A 15,417-nucleotide genomic window follows, 5' to 3' on the forward strand; every position below is an offset into this window, starting at 1 on the left:
CCTCTTCTTCTCTCTTTGTCATCTTACGATATCACCAACGTCTACGTCTACGTTTTCTTGTTCCCACTCACTCTCCTCTTCCCACTTTTTATGACGATTAATGAACTCATGTTCTCATAACGTCTTCTTACGCTCCTTGACGATCACATCACACGAAATCTAGATCACTCAAATGATATAGAAACGTTACTTGTTACCTTCATCTTTCAACTACCATTTACTACCTGCCTCTTGCTTGCTCTGGCATTGCTAAAAACAGCTTCAAGTCTCATACTCTTGTAGAGTACCCTCCCTATCTTACCCTCACGAACAAGTATCTTGTACCCCTCCCTTTTTCAAAATGGTCAACAACCTCACCGCCCAGCCGAAACTGAACAAACCAAAATCCAAGATCCGTCTCCGTCTCGGACTCGGCTCGCCCCCTCAGAAGACCCAACCCCAACCCCACCAGCAACAACACTTATCACCTAACCCATCGCCTCATCCATTGGCATCTTCCACTTCCACCTCTGCCTCGGGGGTATCACGCACAGACTCCAGATCAGCATTCACATATGATTTTTCCTCTACGCCTTCACCGCCCCATCGGACTGAATTCGATACTATCTCTTATAATACCATTTCACCCGAGTCGCTCATCTATCAGAATCAAACCACTCAAAACGATCAGACCATAAGTCAGGTACAGGCATATGAAAGTTCTTCAACCCTGCTTACATCCTCAGAGGGGGGTAATGGAGAGTATCATGTCGAATATCCCTCCACTTCGAACCAGGAAGGATACTACGAAAGTGCGGAGAGTGTAGAAAGTGTTCCGCACGAGGAAGAGGTAAATGAAAAATACGATAATGGTGAATCAACCCTCCATCCAGCAATTTCTTCCATAACCTCAGGAACAGACGATATTTTTTCGTTGACGGACCAACAACTGTCCGACCGATTCACGTTCATCTCGGAGATTGGATTTGGGAATTGGGGGAGTGTGTGGTTGTGTAAGCCTAAACATATTCGGTCGAGCTATCTCCTCGAACACCACCCCGGAGGGGGCATGGGGATGAGTGAGAATGAACGTGCCATTGTTAGGCTGGGCAAGAAGGCTGCGGTCTCTGGGGGGACGGGGGCTGGGGGGAAGGTGGCTGTGAAGTTGGTTCATAGGTCTAGGAGTGCTGTGAGTGAACGCTTTTCTTCTTTTGCTGCACATCTCTTTGAGCATTCACATCCTCAGTCATATATATCATACTTCTTGTGGATTCGAGTAATCTTGGGTGTGTATGAGAGGACTAAAGAGCTAACATTCGGATGTTTGCGTATAGACCACCGCTGCGAGAGTACGAGCTCTTTGGGGTGAGATGAAGATCATACGATCGTTACGACATGAACCTCATCCTAGTATCATCCAGTTTGAGGCTTTTGTGATTACTCCGAGTTATGCGCTGTAAGTGCATTCCCACCTGTTCTTACTAGTAAAACTTTTATACATATCCATGTATCTTCCTTTCCCATGCTCATTTGAGCAACTTGCCGTCATTTCCCCCTTGAAAGCCGAAGCTGACATCCAGCTCACTACAGCGTCATAATGCCACACCTCTGCGAGCTCATACCCGTCTGTCTCCCTCCCGCTCGAGCTACACCATACCTCCGTCAACTCGCTTCGGCAGTAGGGTACCTCCATGAAAGAGGGATAACTCACAACGATATCAAGCCTGCCAATGTACTGCTCAGTCATAATGATATCCCCGTATTGGTGGATTTCGGTTTCGCTCAGCAATGGGATGTAGGGGCGAGAGGTAGTTTCCTGAGTTCTATCTCTTGGGGTACTCCTGAAGTAAGTTACTCCACACGTGATACACTCAATAGTGTGATGATGCTTAGCTGACTTGTGCTTGATCTGTTCGTAGTACCTCGATCCTATCAGAGCTAAGGGTATGCCCCACGATGAACGTGCTTCGGATGTATGGTCATTGGGCGTAAGTAGAACGGGAACTTGGAGTCCATATCATCAAAGCTTACAATCCTACTGCTTCTCAAATAGATCACAATGTTCGAGATCCTTATCGGTCGAACGCCTTTCGAAGAGAACGAGGAAGAGCAATTCGCCACTCCCGAAGAGCTCGTAGTGTACTACGAGAGATCGAAGAAAGGTAGATGGGTTGGTCAATGGTCAATGCCAGAAGGTCAGTTGTTTGAGAAACGTAGACACCATGTCATCAACTGACGTCTCTTACTTTATATGATCCAGGACTCGAAAATCTCCTCCGACATATGATCCAGCCTGATCCAGCTTACCGAATCACCGCAATGCAAGCATACCATCATCCCGCCCTTCAGCCCTCCGCACCTAGCGTCATCATCACACCTCACTTCGTTAGGGCTGCAGCGTCGTTTGATGGGTACGATCAAGAACCTATCCCCGCAGAGTACACCGAAGCGTTGGCCGCTGCTGGTACAAAGGAGAAGAAGAAGAAGAGAAAGACCAAGAAGGATGGTGCACACCACCATAACAAGGATAAGGGTACTACCCGCCACTCTCACCGAGCTACTACCCCAGCATTGGGAGAATCGATCAAGCAACATACGAGTATCTCCAAAGCTAAGAGTACTGGTAAAGGTGATGAGAATGATAAGGAGAATGTCGATGATGATGCTGAGAAGGCATTGAGCAAGTTGGTAATTAGGAAGAGAGCTGAGGAGATCAAAGATAAGGAAGATGAAAATGATGATCCTACTCGTGAGTGTTTTCAGCTGATTTGTCAAGGTTGCCAATGTAGCTGATAGATATCATAGCTACCAAAATACTCAAGCCTGCTCAACCTCTCAGAATCAAGGAACTCTCTCTTATAGGTAAGCTTACTTGTCTACCGTTATTGAGTTGCCTAGATGAGCTGACTACTTTCTCTACAAAGCCGACAAGAAGGTCGTCCCTCGAACGTCCAACTCGAACCTCACCAACCTCTCTCGACCCAGCTCAGCGGCTGGTCAAAGTACTGCTCAAGGTGTACTTTTTCACGCCACATCTACATCTACTCTAAAAGACAAGAGGGTATCAGCATTATCAACCACTTCGACCGTACCTAAATCAAAGGAGGAAGCAGTCTTGAAAACGATGAAGTCTCTCGAAGGCACTCGGAAATTGGTACATGCTCATGATAAAGCCACCGAAGCGATCGCAGCTATCAAGAGGCATGCTCCGGAACCTCCCAGACCCAAATCACTAGATTCCGCTGTGGAGCTCAAGAAGGCTGATTCGGTGTCTAAGAAGGATGAGGAGAGACGAAGTTTGGGTGTTGAACGTGCTGTTCTGGTTGATGTGAGGGAGGAAGAGGTTGATATCAAGGTTAAGGAGGGTAATAAGGAGGTTGATACTGGTGGGCTCACATATCTATGATCACCTCAATGTCACAGTAGCTGACAATATATGAGTAGTAATCCACTTCCATGGACACGGGAACAACCAGCCTATGAGGCCTGCTGAACCTATGTCACCTCGTAAGTCGGCTATCTCCCCTCTGATTGCTTTGATTGGGACTGTCCAGCTGATTCGTGGGTCCTATCGTAGCACGAGACAAGCGATCATCCGCCAATAGAGTTCCTACTCCATCGCCTCAAAAGATCCGACGGGCTGGTCGCAAACCGCACGCCGAGATGGATGTCCTGCGTGGCAAGGTATTCCCAGCGTCGGACGACGAGTCTCCTCTATCCGAATTAAGAGATAAGATCCTCGTATCAGATCAAGAGAAATTAGTTAGGTTCCGACAAGTCTCAGGTGGTAACGATATGGAAGTACTTTCTCCTTCTCCTGCTCCCGCCCAGAAAGAACCTGGTCCATCAACCGCTCAAAACAATGTTCGACACTCCGTCGATTCGTACGCTTCTACCTCCACCAGTGTCCTAACACGAACCAAATCAGTCGAAGCTTTAGAAATGGATGGTAGATTAGATAAGATGTCAAGTTGGATCAAGTCCGTTGAAAGTATTATCGAAGATGCTAGAAAAGCCATTGCGGAGGGTAGGGAACCGCCGTTACCCCTCTTGTCTTTACCCAAAGAGGTTGCTGGCGATGAGCAGATGAAGAAGACTTTCGGGTTGACACCTGATAAAGCCATTCCATCTCATTTGAGAACTTGTTCGACTCAGGTGGAACCTTCTACTCCACCCAAATGGGGTAATTCGACTACGATGGACATCAAGGAAGCTGAGGAGAAGGTTAAATTGGCGAATAAATGGTTGGAGGAACAGGGTAGAAAAGGGAAGAAGGATAGACCTGCTGGTGAGTCAGCTGTTGTTTGGTTGCGACCTCGGGTAGCTGATGTATCTCGGATGAATCGTAGTTTCTCATGTGCTTAAACTGTTTGGTACGGAGAAGGAAAGACCTACTTCTGGACCTAGATCCAATACTCGTAAGTTCAGCTGTCGGTAGATGACTCGAATCAGGGGACCGCCTAGCTGACTATGACCAATTCAGCCGATATCGCTCAGCTCGTCCCACTCAAACCACCTGCCACCTCATCCACTTCTCACACTCTCAAAGGCGCTCCTTCCACTCCTGCACTGAGATCATCATCCACCAGAGGCTTGACAAAAGTCCCCATGCGCCGATCCGAAAGCAACCTCCGAAACTTCAACACCATGCCTGTCATTCCCTCCTCGTCGTTCGTAGCTGGACCAGAGTATGACGACGATCATGATTCCGGTGTAGGATCACCTCGAAGAGTAATGTTTGAGAATCTTTTGTCCACCGAACCGGGCGTGATAAGGCAGGGAGATGGTTGGGGAAGCTTGTCCAGCGGAAAGGGATTCATGATGGCAGTTAAGCCTTCCTCATCCATGGCGTCATTACGAGAACGGGCCAGAGCATTGCTGGGAGATAACAACCATCCTAAAGGTGAATTATCAAAATCACATGGACATGGTTCTAGTATTGGTGGGAAATTGGAGAAGAGATCGTCGAAATTGAATTTGAACTTACATCAGGAGAAGGAAATTCCAAATACTAGACCTAATACGCCTGGCGCGCAGAATGTTCTGACACTTAGGACGGTAGAGGGCCAGAAGAAAGGATGGTTGAACAGTCTTAAGGGAGCTATGGGTATGGGGAAGAAGATGGATAAAGTTGATGAGGCTTAGGTTTATCAGAATTACCATAAACATATACACGGAAAGGATTGATCTGTTGTGTTTGCTTCTTTCGATTTTATTGTTTATATCTTTCGATTTGAAATTTCCAATTTTGGTTCAGTTTTGGTTTGCTTCTCATTTCATTTTGGACTCCCCTCACGCTCGTTCTACATAGATATCCCAAACACATTTTAACCATATACACTCGTTTGTTTCTCTTCTGCTCTTCTAATACATACCCTTCTGCTTCTTGGACTATACCCTTCTTCTTGGATTTCCACAACTAGCTTAACGTCACTCTTTATGCCTTCTTATGCCTTATGCCTTGGTGCCGGACATGAACATGCACGATTATTGGATTGATCAACCAGCTCATAGTTTGCGATTGAGTAAGAGAAAGAGGGTATGATGTAGGATGATTTGTTATGAGTTTGAACATTGAGATACGATTACATACGTTTAATTCTGGGTATATTATGCATGCTAGGTATAGTTCCTCGTCCTTGCCATATCCTTCTCTTGTAACCTGACGTTATGCCAAGATACAAGACAAGATCAACTATGATGGCCTCCTCTCGCTCTGGTTCTCGATTTGTGTCCGCTGATCAACACGCATCATCTCCCTCTCAGTGGGCGAGAGGGTGAATAATGATTGCTTGAGGGCAGCGTACTGTCTTCGGACCTGATGGTGGATGGTTCCGTCAGCAAATGGGTCTCCAGTGAGAAAGCTTTGAGTCAGATGGAAGAGCGTGTGGACTTAGGGGAATGGTTGGAGAGACAGGGTTACTCACAGGTGAGAAGACGTGCTCGCGTTCACCGAAATCTGCGAAGAGGGCCATGTAGAAACAGGCGACTGCGGTATGACGTGTCAGCTGATCTTCAGACTCTCGAGTGATTGTATCGTTCAAGTCAATCTCGCCGAACAAAATGACCGGAATACGAATGACATCAATAAAAGTTCACCACGACCCCTCCGAGCACTCAGCTCAACGCTCTCAAAGACCACGTCCTTCTTTCTTCCCACCACTACATCACGAACCTGCCCAGACCCATACCAGAGAAGAAACAAAAACTCACATCCACCCAACGCCCAACTCCCCACACCCAAGATCTTACTAGCCCTCGTCGGCAGTATATTCTCATTAGCGACCCTCGCGAAATACTTCTCCGCCTGAGACCGCGTACGTGGTGCAGACAATTCTTCAGGTGATGGGCCGGTGTAGACCTTCTCGGGTGATCTTTTGAGAGGTATGTGGAATTGAGAGGGGGTCATGGATGGTTTGCTCGAGGAGGATGAAGATTGGGGAGGGAGAGGGTCTGACATGTTGGGGGGATATGTCGGGTCTGGGAATTGGATCTACTTTGTTGCCTTGATGTTCTTGTGTTTGGTCTGAATGGTGAGTGACTGGGCCTGGATAGACAGTATATTATATACGATATGTTTAGATTGATCTGATTGTCAGAACTTGGAAGTGAAATGATCAGCTCTACTACTCTACTAGGATCTTCGCTGTTATGAGTTGCTCTTGCTTTTGTTTTCGTCAACGAAGAAACTTTTGATCCCGTTCTGCCTTTGGCATGATGATTGGTTCCTTTCCGACGGAACCATCAGATACGAGTGTATTGTGAGTGTGTTATTGTGTCTCTCTGCAAAGTTTACAAAGATATGATTGATGGATGCTCTCACATGAACTACATTAGTGGACTTGTCTGAGTGAGGGACTGACAAGATGGTCAGACGATAAGAATGGTGACTTGGTACCGCCGGACAGGACAGCATTATCGGGAAATCTTGACTGAGATCACAACAAGAGTGGCTGTCCCTGTCTTGACTAAAAGTTGTTGCTCCTATATGTAAATGACTTTGATGTAAGACTGTACAGGGCTGTTGGAAATCCCCTTTGGACTTAAGCCATGCAGCGAGGTAAGCCAGAACAGCATGATGTGCAATCACGTCTGCGCGCATCTTGAGCCCAGAGATCCCCGTAGCGGATTTGTTGGGAGAGCTAGCTCGGTCAACAGAAAAACTCACTACCGTATGAATCCACCGCCAAAGATGGAGGACCCATAGACCACTTCCTAAGCTGTCATCCATGCAGGGACGCTGTAAATTGGTGTACATTTTTCCCAAATGTTATGTTCGCGATCCGTATCGTACATGGACTTGTCTGTCAAGGTCACAAACGTTCAGCGCTAGCCGCTACAAGTCGCTCTATGCCGCGGCCGACTGCGAGTCCCACTAGTCATTCAAAACCCTCACATGTAGAGCCGACGGTATTTTCCATCGTAACTTACGCTAAACGTCGGACCGCCATCAGCACGATTCGACACAGCGCCGAAAAGACAATGGACTTTGCCGCACTAGCCAGGTCTACCTTCAGGAAATTACTCCGAGCGCCACCTACGTCAGATGAGGCACTCCATGTGGAGGCATGACGAGATGTGGGAATCTGATTTGAACATTTCATTCGCTTCTGGCATCTACGCTATGAGTACTGCATCTGTGCTATCCGAGAGACGCGGAGCCTAATGTTAATGTGAGAGTTGAGCAGCTTAAATTGCGATTAACGGCATTACCATCGACATGGCCCCATGTGGTCGAACGAAGAAACTTCGGGTTTTGAAGGATTCCACCCTAAAACTCGTCGCTTACTCTCATCGTCAACAAGAGGCCCCTCTCGTCCGAATGTTTGATAGGTCAAGAGAAGTAAATTACATATTGGGATGACGTTGCTTGTAGCCCTCCTCACCGCCTTTCACCCTATCTTCTCCAGAAATGTCCTGATCGAGGAGCCCAACGTGAATGCGGACCAACTAGGACATGTCATGTCAAGCAGCGGCAGAAAACCGGCCCGATTATCTAAGAATGTCATCATACCAAGTAAGAGTGACTGTTGGAATATCGAGTTATATAATGTGATCAAGTTGTACTGACCTGTCTCAACGCCCATTTTGGAGTACTAACCTAGCAATAAGTCATAGCGATTAAGAACAAATTCAACAGATCACCTATCATACATTTGTGCGTGTACAGATAGATCTAGATCATGAAGAGGTCAATCGTATTTTGTGTCTTCGCTGCCTGTGAGTAAGAACGTCGACTAATCGAAAATAGGCAGAGCGATGCTAACGAGGGTGGTTCAGTCGGAGGTTGGTTATTCGGATATGATGTGAGCCTTCTTTATTCCTTGGCCATACCAGTGTGCTGAACAGTGATGCCTTTTGACAGATCGGTTACATCTCAGGATGCCTGATCATGCCAGATTTCATCCACCGAATCCAAGGTGCCGACGCTACAGCCATAACATCCCAGAATCAATCGATCATTACATCCCTTCTATCGGCAGGTACATTCTTCGGAGCCATCCTACAAGCTTTCACCAGTGATACTCTGGGTAGAAAAGGTTCGATCTTATTTTGGTCTGCCATCGTAGGTTCTGATTTCCATTTCCCGTCGGCCCGATTGAAAACGTGCTAATTCTGCGGGACCAGTTTTTCGTTGGTGTTATCGTACAAGTAACCACTTTCACACTTGGTCAACTCACCGCGGGGTGAGTACATCGCTTCTTGCAGTGTGTGGTGATGATCACTGACGATTATGGCACTATAGTCGATTCGTAGCTGGTTTAGGTGTCGGTGCCTTGTCGGCTATCGTACCATTATATATCGGTGAAGCTGCGCCAAAGAAATTGAGAGGCTCTTTATTGGTGCTGTATCAAGTACAAATCATCTCGTAAGTCACACCTGCTTCGACCGGTCTACGACTGATCATCTCGGCTGATCGCCTTTTCCCGCTCCAAGTGGTCTCTTCCTGGCCTATATCGTAAACTTGGGAACCCATCATATCAGCAACTCCGCTTCATGGCGAATCCCCATAGGTCTCCAACTAGTATGGGGAATAATCTTAATGGGCGGATCTCTTTTGTTGCCGGAATCACCAAGATTACTACTCGGTAAAGGAAAGCAGGAACAGGCTATCAAGGCGATCGCAGCGCTGAACGACTGTGGTGTTGATGATCAGTTGACTCAAGTTGTGCTGAAGGAGCTGGAAGCTGCCATTACAGCTGAGAACGAGGGTGGAAAGGCTGGATGGTTGGAATGTTTCTCCACCAGAAGTAGAAGTGAGTTTGATAGCTGTACCTTCGACTGGAGGATTTGCAAGATGCTTATTGTTTATGTTTATAGTGTGGAAACGAACTTTGAACGGTTGTATGGTACAGATGTTACAGCAATTAAACGGACAGTGAGCTACTCCTCACAATTGATTAAGCCGTGCTCATAAGCTGATGTACACTCATGATTTTAGGAACTTCTACTACTACTATGGTCCCGTGTTTTTCGAAGCAGCTGGTACAGGTCTCGACTCGTACTGTAAGCTATACCTGTCTCTGCACATAGGCTCTCATTGACCAGCCATACTGTACCCTTACAGCCATTCAAGCCATCCTAGGAGGAATCTCACTATTCATGGTCTTCCCTGCCATGTGGACTATTGAGCATGTCGGAAGGAGAAAATCCCTGTTAATTGGTTCAGCCGGTCAAGCAGTCTGCGCAATTATTGCCGGTCTGGTAGGACACTTCTACACTGACACAGCAGGAGTCTCGGAGAGCACTCGACAAATAGGTGGAAACGTCATGATCGCCTTTGCGGTTTTCCACCTCTCGTTCTATTCCATGTTCTGGGGTCCTACACCTTGTGAGTCGATCTCTAGTCTTATGACAATATATCTCGAAAGATAAGATAGCTGATGAATGGAATCTCAGGGGTATTGATGGGAGAAACTTTCCCATTAAGAGTGAGGTCGAAATGTATCGCTTTGGCAGCTGCTACGAACTGGTTATGGAACTTCCTGTTATCGTACTTCTCGCCACTTATCGCTGATGATATCGGACCTTTGTAAGTGCTCGCCATCAATGTTCTGGGTCTGCTGAGGGGAAAATAAGGAGTAGCTGACGCATATGACATCCAGGATCTTATTGGTCTTCTGTGGGTGTTTGGTATTCGCCTTCGTCTACGTGTACTTCATGATCCCCGAAACCAGAGGTGTATGTACATATCCTCTGCTCTCGCTTTACAGGCTCGTCACCATGCTGACTAGAAGCTCTTGGCGTCGAAATGTAGATCTCGCTCGAAGAAGTAGACGAGCTCTATCGTACCAAAGTGCCAGCATGGAGATCAAGCTCATGGGTGCCTTCCTCTCAACAAGAACCTATCGACGGTCGAAGACATAGCGATACTACGTTCGTTGCCAATCCCGAGGCGGAAAAGAAGGTCACGCAACAGCATGTCGAGAATGCCATACCTGGCGAGAAGTCAAATAGTAGGTATCCCCTATACTCAGTGTATGGGAAGTTTGCTGATCCTGCGCTATTAGCTGTTGCCAATTCCGATTAACATGCTAGATATGGCGCCGTAATTGGCTTCGAAGTATTCCCTCGGCGCGGATTCCCAGAACAAGAAGCAATTACAATTTATAATGTTTGATTCACCAGATAACAACAGATATACCTATACTGTCCCATCTTACTACTCCTGAATGTATCGATAGTGCATCTACCAACTTTGTTTGCTCATTTGGAAACAGTCTCGAATTACTAACCTGAGGAGTGCCCGATGTAAGGTCAGCAGAAAAGTGAAGCACGTAATCTGGAATTAGGTGATGCTTCCAGGTCTGGCAATAAGGTATAATCAGGAGCAAGAGGAATTGCCATTATGCTGAGATGACTTTAACCGCTTTAGTCGCTTAAGCACCTAGACGGACATTGATCGTCAGGACCTCGGGCATTCGGCTCGGCCAACATACCATCTATTAATAGACTACGTGCAACGCGACTGCTAACTTGTATACAAATATATAAATACGAATCGCCAGTCTGTGATAGATCACAGAGCAAGGGCCACTACGCTCAAATAACTATTCATGTCGAATCTCAAAGTGCTCGTCTGTGGTGCATCCATCGCTGGACCAGCTACAGCCTACTGGTTAAGTCGAGCCGGCGCGCAAGTAACAGTCATCGAGCGATTCCCCCGCCTCCGGAGCAGCGGTCATAATGTGGATATACGGAATCTGGGAGTATCAGTAATGCGTAAGATGGAGGGGATGGAGGAAGCGGTCCTAAAGAAGAAACTGGATCTAAGAGGTATATCAATCGTCAATCCTCGTGGTGGGAATTACGGGGTATTAGGAAGTGCAGAGAAGCGGGAAAGCGAACAGAACACTCAAAGTTTACTTTCAGACTATGAGATCTATCGTGGTGATCTTTCGCAAATCCTCGTCGATCTGTCATTGGCCAGACAAAATGTCAACTACGTCTTTGGAGAGGAGGTCTCGTCTATCGTCAGTCGTCCAGGGGATGGCCAGCTTACCGTCGGATTCAAGAATGGTCGGCTCCCTCAGGCAGAATATGATCTGGTGGTCGACTGTGGAGGTGCGACTTCGCGAACTCGCGCGATCGGATTAGGTTTGAATGGCGAAAAGAACAGGGAATACGTACATCTCGTACATTCTTGGACCGCCAATTTCTCGATCCCCAAAGGTCCAGAGGATAATGGGAATATCGCATTAGCCCACGGGGCGCCCGGAGGTCGAGTGATCTTTCTGGATACAACCCAGCCTGACTCGACTAAAGTGGTTCTCAGCAGATGGGCGTCGTCGGAGGCTGATTCGGATAACGAAGCTTTCAGGCAAGCATTGGAAGCGGGTGAAACGAGGTTGAAAACTTTTGTGAGCGAGGTATTTAGAGGATCAGGATGGAGGGAAGAAGAGATATTGAAAGGGATGATGGATTCCCGAGATTTCTACGCTGGAGAATGGGTACAGGTCAAACTCCCTCGACTGTACTCGGACAAGGTCAATTTCGCGTTGGTAGGAGACGCAGGATATGGTCCCGGTCCGACGGGCGGAGGGACCTCACTAGCTCTTACTGGAGCGTACATCTTGGCTGGAGAATTGCTATCGCATGAGAAAGAATGGATTCAGGCGGGGTTGAAAGCGTACAATGACCGAATGCGACCCATCATCGACGATCTGCAGAAGACACCCCCGTTTGTCAGGACGGCAATGGCCCCTCAGACGTCCAGTGGGATCTGGTTGAGAAATAGGATCTTCTCGTTTTTGACATGGAGTAAACTTTTGGAGGTCATGGGAAAATACGTAGCTCCGGCTTTCCAGAGTGGGGAGAGATATAAGCTGCCAGAGTACACGTGGAGGGACTAAGGACTGGACAGGACAGGTAGCTAGATTCGAAGATTTAAGCGCACTCTGGTCAGTCAGGTTTGATATGGTATCGTTACCGCCAAAAAGCGATTTCGGTTTCCCTTGTCATTTATTCATCGTAGTAGAAACCACCACTCTTGTATAGAATACACCTTGGGCGGACTTTTCAAAACATAGACCAAGTTGATAACCTACTCAGATATTACGTGTCCAAATTGTATGCACCGCACATCACGTAGTCTCACTCGCCGGCTGTCTACTTGCAAGCGGCTCACAGAACAGGACTCAACCTCATAAGAATTACTTCAACATACATATACTTAACTTTAACGAAACGCCTACAGCCATCGACATAACCTTGACCTATAAACCTTTGGGCATCACAGCCCCCTCGGGAGCAGCATTCGATTTCCTGAATTGCTCTTGTATGTCTTTCATAGGTACCCATTCTATCCCTTCGTGGGTGTTTACCCATTCAATGAATCGTTCAAGCATCATGAGAACGTCTGAGCATCGATGACCAGTCAGCAAGCAAGTAGCTTCCTCGATACGGCAGGATGATGAGATACTATACTCACGAGGTCTACCTGATACGTCCGGATGGATTGTGATAGGCATACAGAACCCATCGGGATGTTCCCTCAGACAATATGTGAAGTGATCTTTCCATTTGGTCTCGATTGTTCGGGCGTCAACGAAACCGTTGGAGGATCCTTTGACGAACATCATGGGTGGGAGGTCATCAAGCTGTGTAAGATTTACCGTCAGGCATCTCATTCATGACAGGTAGTTTCGCGTTTCCCAAAAACTTGAATTGAAACGCAAGCAGACACACTCACATCCCAGTTGGCAGGTATCTGGACCATTCCTGTCGTTTCACCCTTCTTCAAAGGTTCCATCCAGCTCTTAGCTTTTTCCTTGTAGTCGATGGGTTTCCAGCTATCTCCCATCCGTAGGTAATAAGGCAGACAGTCGTGATGTTGAAATGAGTGGTCTAAAGATAGCGAAATTCAGTCTTTCCCATCAATGCATACTCTTGGAGTTGGAAAAACACACCATACAGGATACCCTTCTCCAGTAACATCTCTGTACCCTCTTTACTGACTTCCCACCATGGTGCAACACTTCCCACAGGTGGCTTACCACAGAACTCCGTGAGTTGCTTGAAAGTATGCTCGAGAATATCTCGCTGCTGTTCTGCAGTCATGGCAGTTGGATTCTCGTGGGAATAGCCGTGCAAGCCACTATCAACGCACAAGCTTATCAGCTCCTTTGAACGAGATACGAGAGGGCGTAAGGGGAAACAGGAAGGGGAGGAGACTCACATCTCGTGACCCGCATCTCTGACCGCTGCCATCTCTTCCGGGAAGGTATCCAGACTATGGCCAGGGATGAACCAGGTAGTCTTTATACCGTATTTGGCGAACAGCTTGAGCAACCTCGGACAACCGACTTCTCCAGCAAACATCCCTCGAGAGATATCTCCAGGGGAATCTTCACCACCATAAGATCCGAGCCTATACGTTGAGACCACTTATCAGACTACCGTCAGACCGAGGGGCTAGACAAAGTTGGATCTCACCATCCCGCTACTGCATCTACGTCTACACCGAAACTACTCAATTAAGTCACAAGGTCAATCTCGGATCACCGTCTTGGCCAAAACCCGAGCCGAGCTGTGCTCACCTGATAAGCTTTCTACCACCTAGAGTCATTGTTTCTTCTCGTATCTGTCGCGTATCAATGAAGCTTCGAATGAAGAGTAGTAAGAATGTCAATGACCTTTACATGTCTATATACTAACTGTAGGTATATATATATTCCTTATCGGTAGACTGATAACCAACCTCGCTCCCTCGGATTATGCCCGGAAGATGAAGCTGGTCATGCGGGGCAACATTCACATGAGTTTCCGACGGAAGCAGAAGATGGCACGGTGACTGGTGATGATCATGACGACATGAACCATCAAAACGAGATGGAAGGTGACTACCCAGTCAGAATGTCGAGAAGGGATACAGTATGATATCAAGTCTTGGTCATTCTGCTTGCCGTTCATACTGGTCTCTGACGACAGGAGTACAATAAGCAAGATGACACTTACAGTTTGCTTCGACGCTCTCGGTACCTGTTTCACTCTACATAATATCATCGGTGCCGTCGACAAGCAGTACGGAGAAGAATTAGCAAAGAAGGGGTTGGGAAGCAAGGGATTCGTGTTGGATTGGGTCAGTCCATGGAATCACGACGCTCATCTCAAACGTGCTGATGAATGACCTTCAATCAGTTTCATTCCGCTCAGAGGGACTATACAGTAAATTCTGCGTTCCTGACAATCCATGCTGCCCAGCTAATCCTTTCCACAGTATCTATCCCTAATCTCCCCACCACCTCCTCCGATAGCCTCTATCCTCAAGACTTCTCTCCCTTCATCTCTTTCTTCGGCACTCTCTATACAGCCACCCAGCTCTTCAGATCTGGAAAGTATCACTTCTCTTCTATCCTCCCTTCCACCCTCACCAACACTGAAAGAAGCGTTCAGTCATCTATCGCAGAACGGAGCGAAAATAGCAATCGTAACCAACGGAGCTAAGTCCACGACAGAAGGATATGCCTCTAAAGCTGGTGTTGCAGAATATGTAGAGAAGGTGATAAGCTGCGATGATGTGGGGTATGCTAAGCCCCATAAAGAGGTTTACGATGCGGCGAATAAGCTGTGTGTTGAGCTTGAAGATGGTAAGAAGGGGGAGAGATGGTTCGTTGCTGCTCATTTGTGGGATCTAGCGGCTGCCAAGCAAGCTGGGTGAGTATTGTTCTGCTCCACCTCGTATCATGGGGCAGGATTGGGCTGATTGTGAGAGGGCACTAGGTTCAAGACCGGTCTGGTGCTCTCCGACTTCCCCGAGGAACTGGTAGATAATGACGAGCAAGATGAAAGTCTCAAGGAATGGTATAAGACATACGGCGGAAGACCAGATATAGTCGGCAAGACTTTAATGGAGGTTGCTCAAGCCATCATCAAGAGCTCCTAGAGACTCGGCAGGTAGCTCTCATTATGTATTACATATGGTGTGATTCACATCTT

General features: G+C 47.3%; 6 protein-coding genes across 6 annotated transcripts; 4 read left to right on the forward strand and 2 right to left on the reverse strand.

Annotated features, from left to right (window-relative positions):
- Positions 1 to 340: 340 nt before the first annotated feature.
- On the forward strand, positions 341 to 5,124 carry I302_107094 (uncharacterized protein; the record flags this gene model as incomplete). Its single annotated transcript, XM_065870401.1, has 12 exons — positions 341 to 1,168; positions 1,314 to 1,435; positions 1,570 to 1,825; positions 1,899 to 1,967; positions 2,033 to 2,174; positions 2,240 to 2,728; positions 2,785 to 2,841; positions 2,904 to 3,365; positions 3,424 to 3,486; positions 3,557 to 4,267; positions 4,329 to 4,397; positions 4,463 to 5,124. The coding sequence occupies 12 exons, from the start codon at positions 341 to 343 to the stop codon at positions 5,122 to 5,124; spliced, it is 3,930 nt and encodes a 1,309-aa protein (XP_065726473.1).
- Positions 5,125 to 5,674: 550 nt separating this feature from the next.
- I302_107095 (uncharacterized protein) lies at positions 5,675 to 6,439 on the reverse strand (the record flags this gene model as incomplete). Its single annotated transcript, XM_019192254.1, has 3 exons — positions 5,675 to 5,797; positions 5,907 to 5,968; positions 6,193 to 6,439. The coding sequence occupies 3 exons, from the start codon at positions 6,437 to 6,439 to the stop codon at positions 5,675 to 5,677; spliced, it is 432 nt and encodes a 143-aa protein (XP_019045251.1).
- Positions 6,440 to 8,162: 1,723 nt separating this feature from the next.
- On the forward strand, positions 8,163 to 10,510 carry I302_107096 (uncharacterized protein; the record flags this gene model as incomplete). The annotated part of the gene is made up of 12 exons (XM_019192253.2): positions 8,163 to 8,199; positions 8,260 to 8,285; positions 8,345 to 8,545; positions 8,608 to 8,666; positions 8,726 to 8,848; positions 8,917 to 9,236; positions 9,301 to 9,358; positions 9,422 to 9,486; positions 9,548 to 9,811; positions 9,880 to 10,012; positions 10,086 to 10,161; positions 10,238 to 10,510. The coding sequence occupies 12 exons, from the start codon at positions 8,163 to 8,165 to the stop codon at positions 10,508 to 10,510; spliced, it is 1,635 nt and encodes a 544-aa protein (XP_019045250.2).
- A 526-nt stretch (positions 10,511 to 11,036) lies between these two features.
- I302_107097 (uncharacterized protein) lies at positions 11,037 to 12,332 on the forward strand (the record flags this gene model as incomplete). Its single annotated transcript, XM_019192252.1, has 1 exon — positions 11,037 to 12,332. The coding sequence occupies one exon, from the start codon at positions 11,037 to 11,039 to the stop codon at positions 12,330 to 12,332; it is 1,296 nt and encodes a 431-aa protein (XP_019045249.1).
- A 363-nt stretch (positions 12,333 to 12,695) lies between these two features.
- On the reverse strand, positions 12,696 to 14,047 carry I302_107098 (uncharacterized protein; the record flags this gene model as incomplete). Its single annotated transcript, XM_019192251.1, has 7 exons — positions 12,696 to 12,838; positions 12,911 to 13,079; positions 13,172 to 13,326; positions 13,389 to 13,576; positions 13,658 to 13,849; positions 13,915 to 13,947; positions 14,019 to 14,047. 7 exons carry the CDS (start codon positions 14,045 to 14,047, stop codon positions 12,696 to 12,698), a joined length of 909 nt encoding a protein of 302 aa, XP_019045248.1.
- A 378-nt stretch (positions 14,048 to 14,425) lies between these two features.
- I302_107099 (haloacid dehalogenase, type II) lies at positions 14,426 to 15,364 on the forward strand (the record flags this gene model as incomplete). The annotated part of the gene is made up of 4 exons (XM_019192250.1): positions 14,426 to 14,560; positions 14,620 to 14,646; positions 14,699 to 15,135; positions 15,202 to 15,364. 4 exons carry the CDS (start codon positions 14,426 to 14,428, stop codon positions 15,362 to 15,364), a joined length of 762 nt encoding a protein of 253 aa, XP_019045247.1.
- Between the last annotated feature and the right edge of the window lie 53 nt (positions 15,365 to 15,417).

The sequence above is a fragment of the Kwoniella bestiolae genome, chromosome 5 (assembly GCF_000512585.2).
Source record: "Kwoniella bestiolae CBS 10118 chromosome 5, complete sequence".
Classification (NCBI taxonomy): Eukaryota; Fungi; Basidiomycota; class Tremellomycetes; order Tremellales; family Cryptococcaceae; genus Kwoniella; species Kwoniella bestiolae.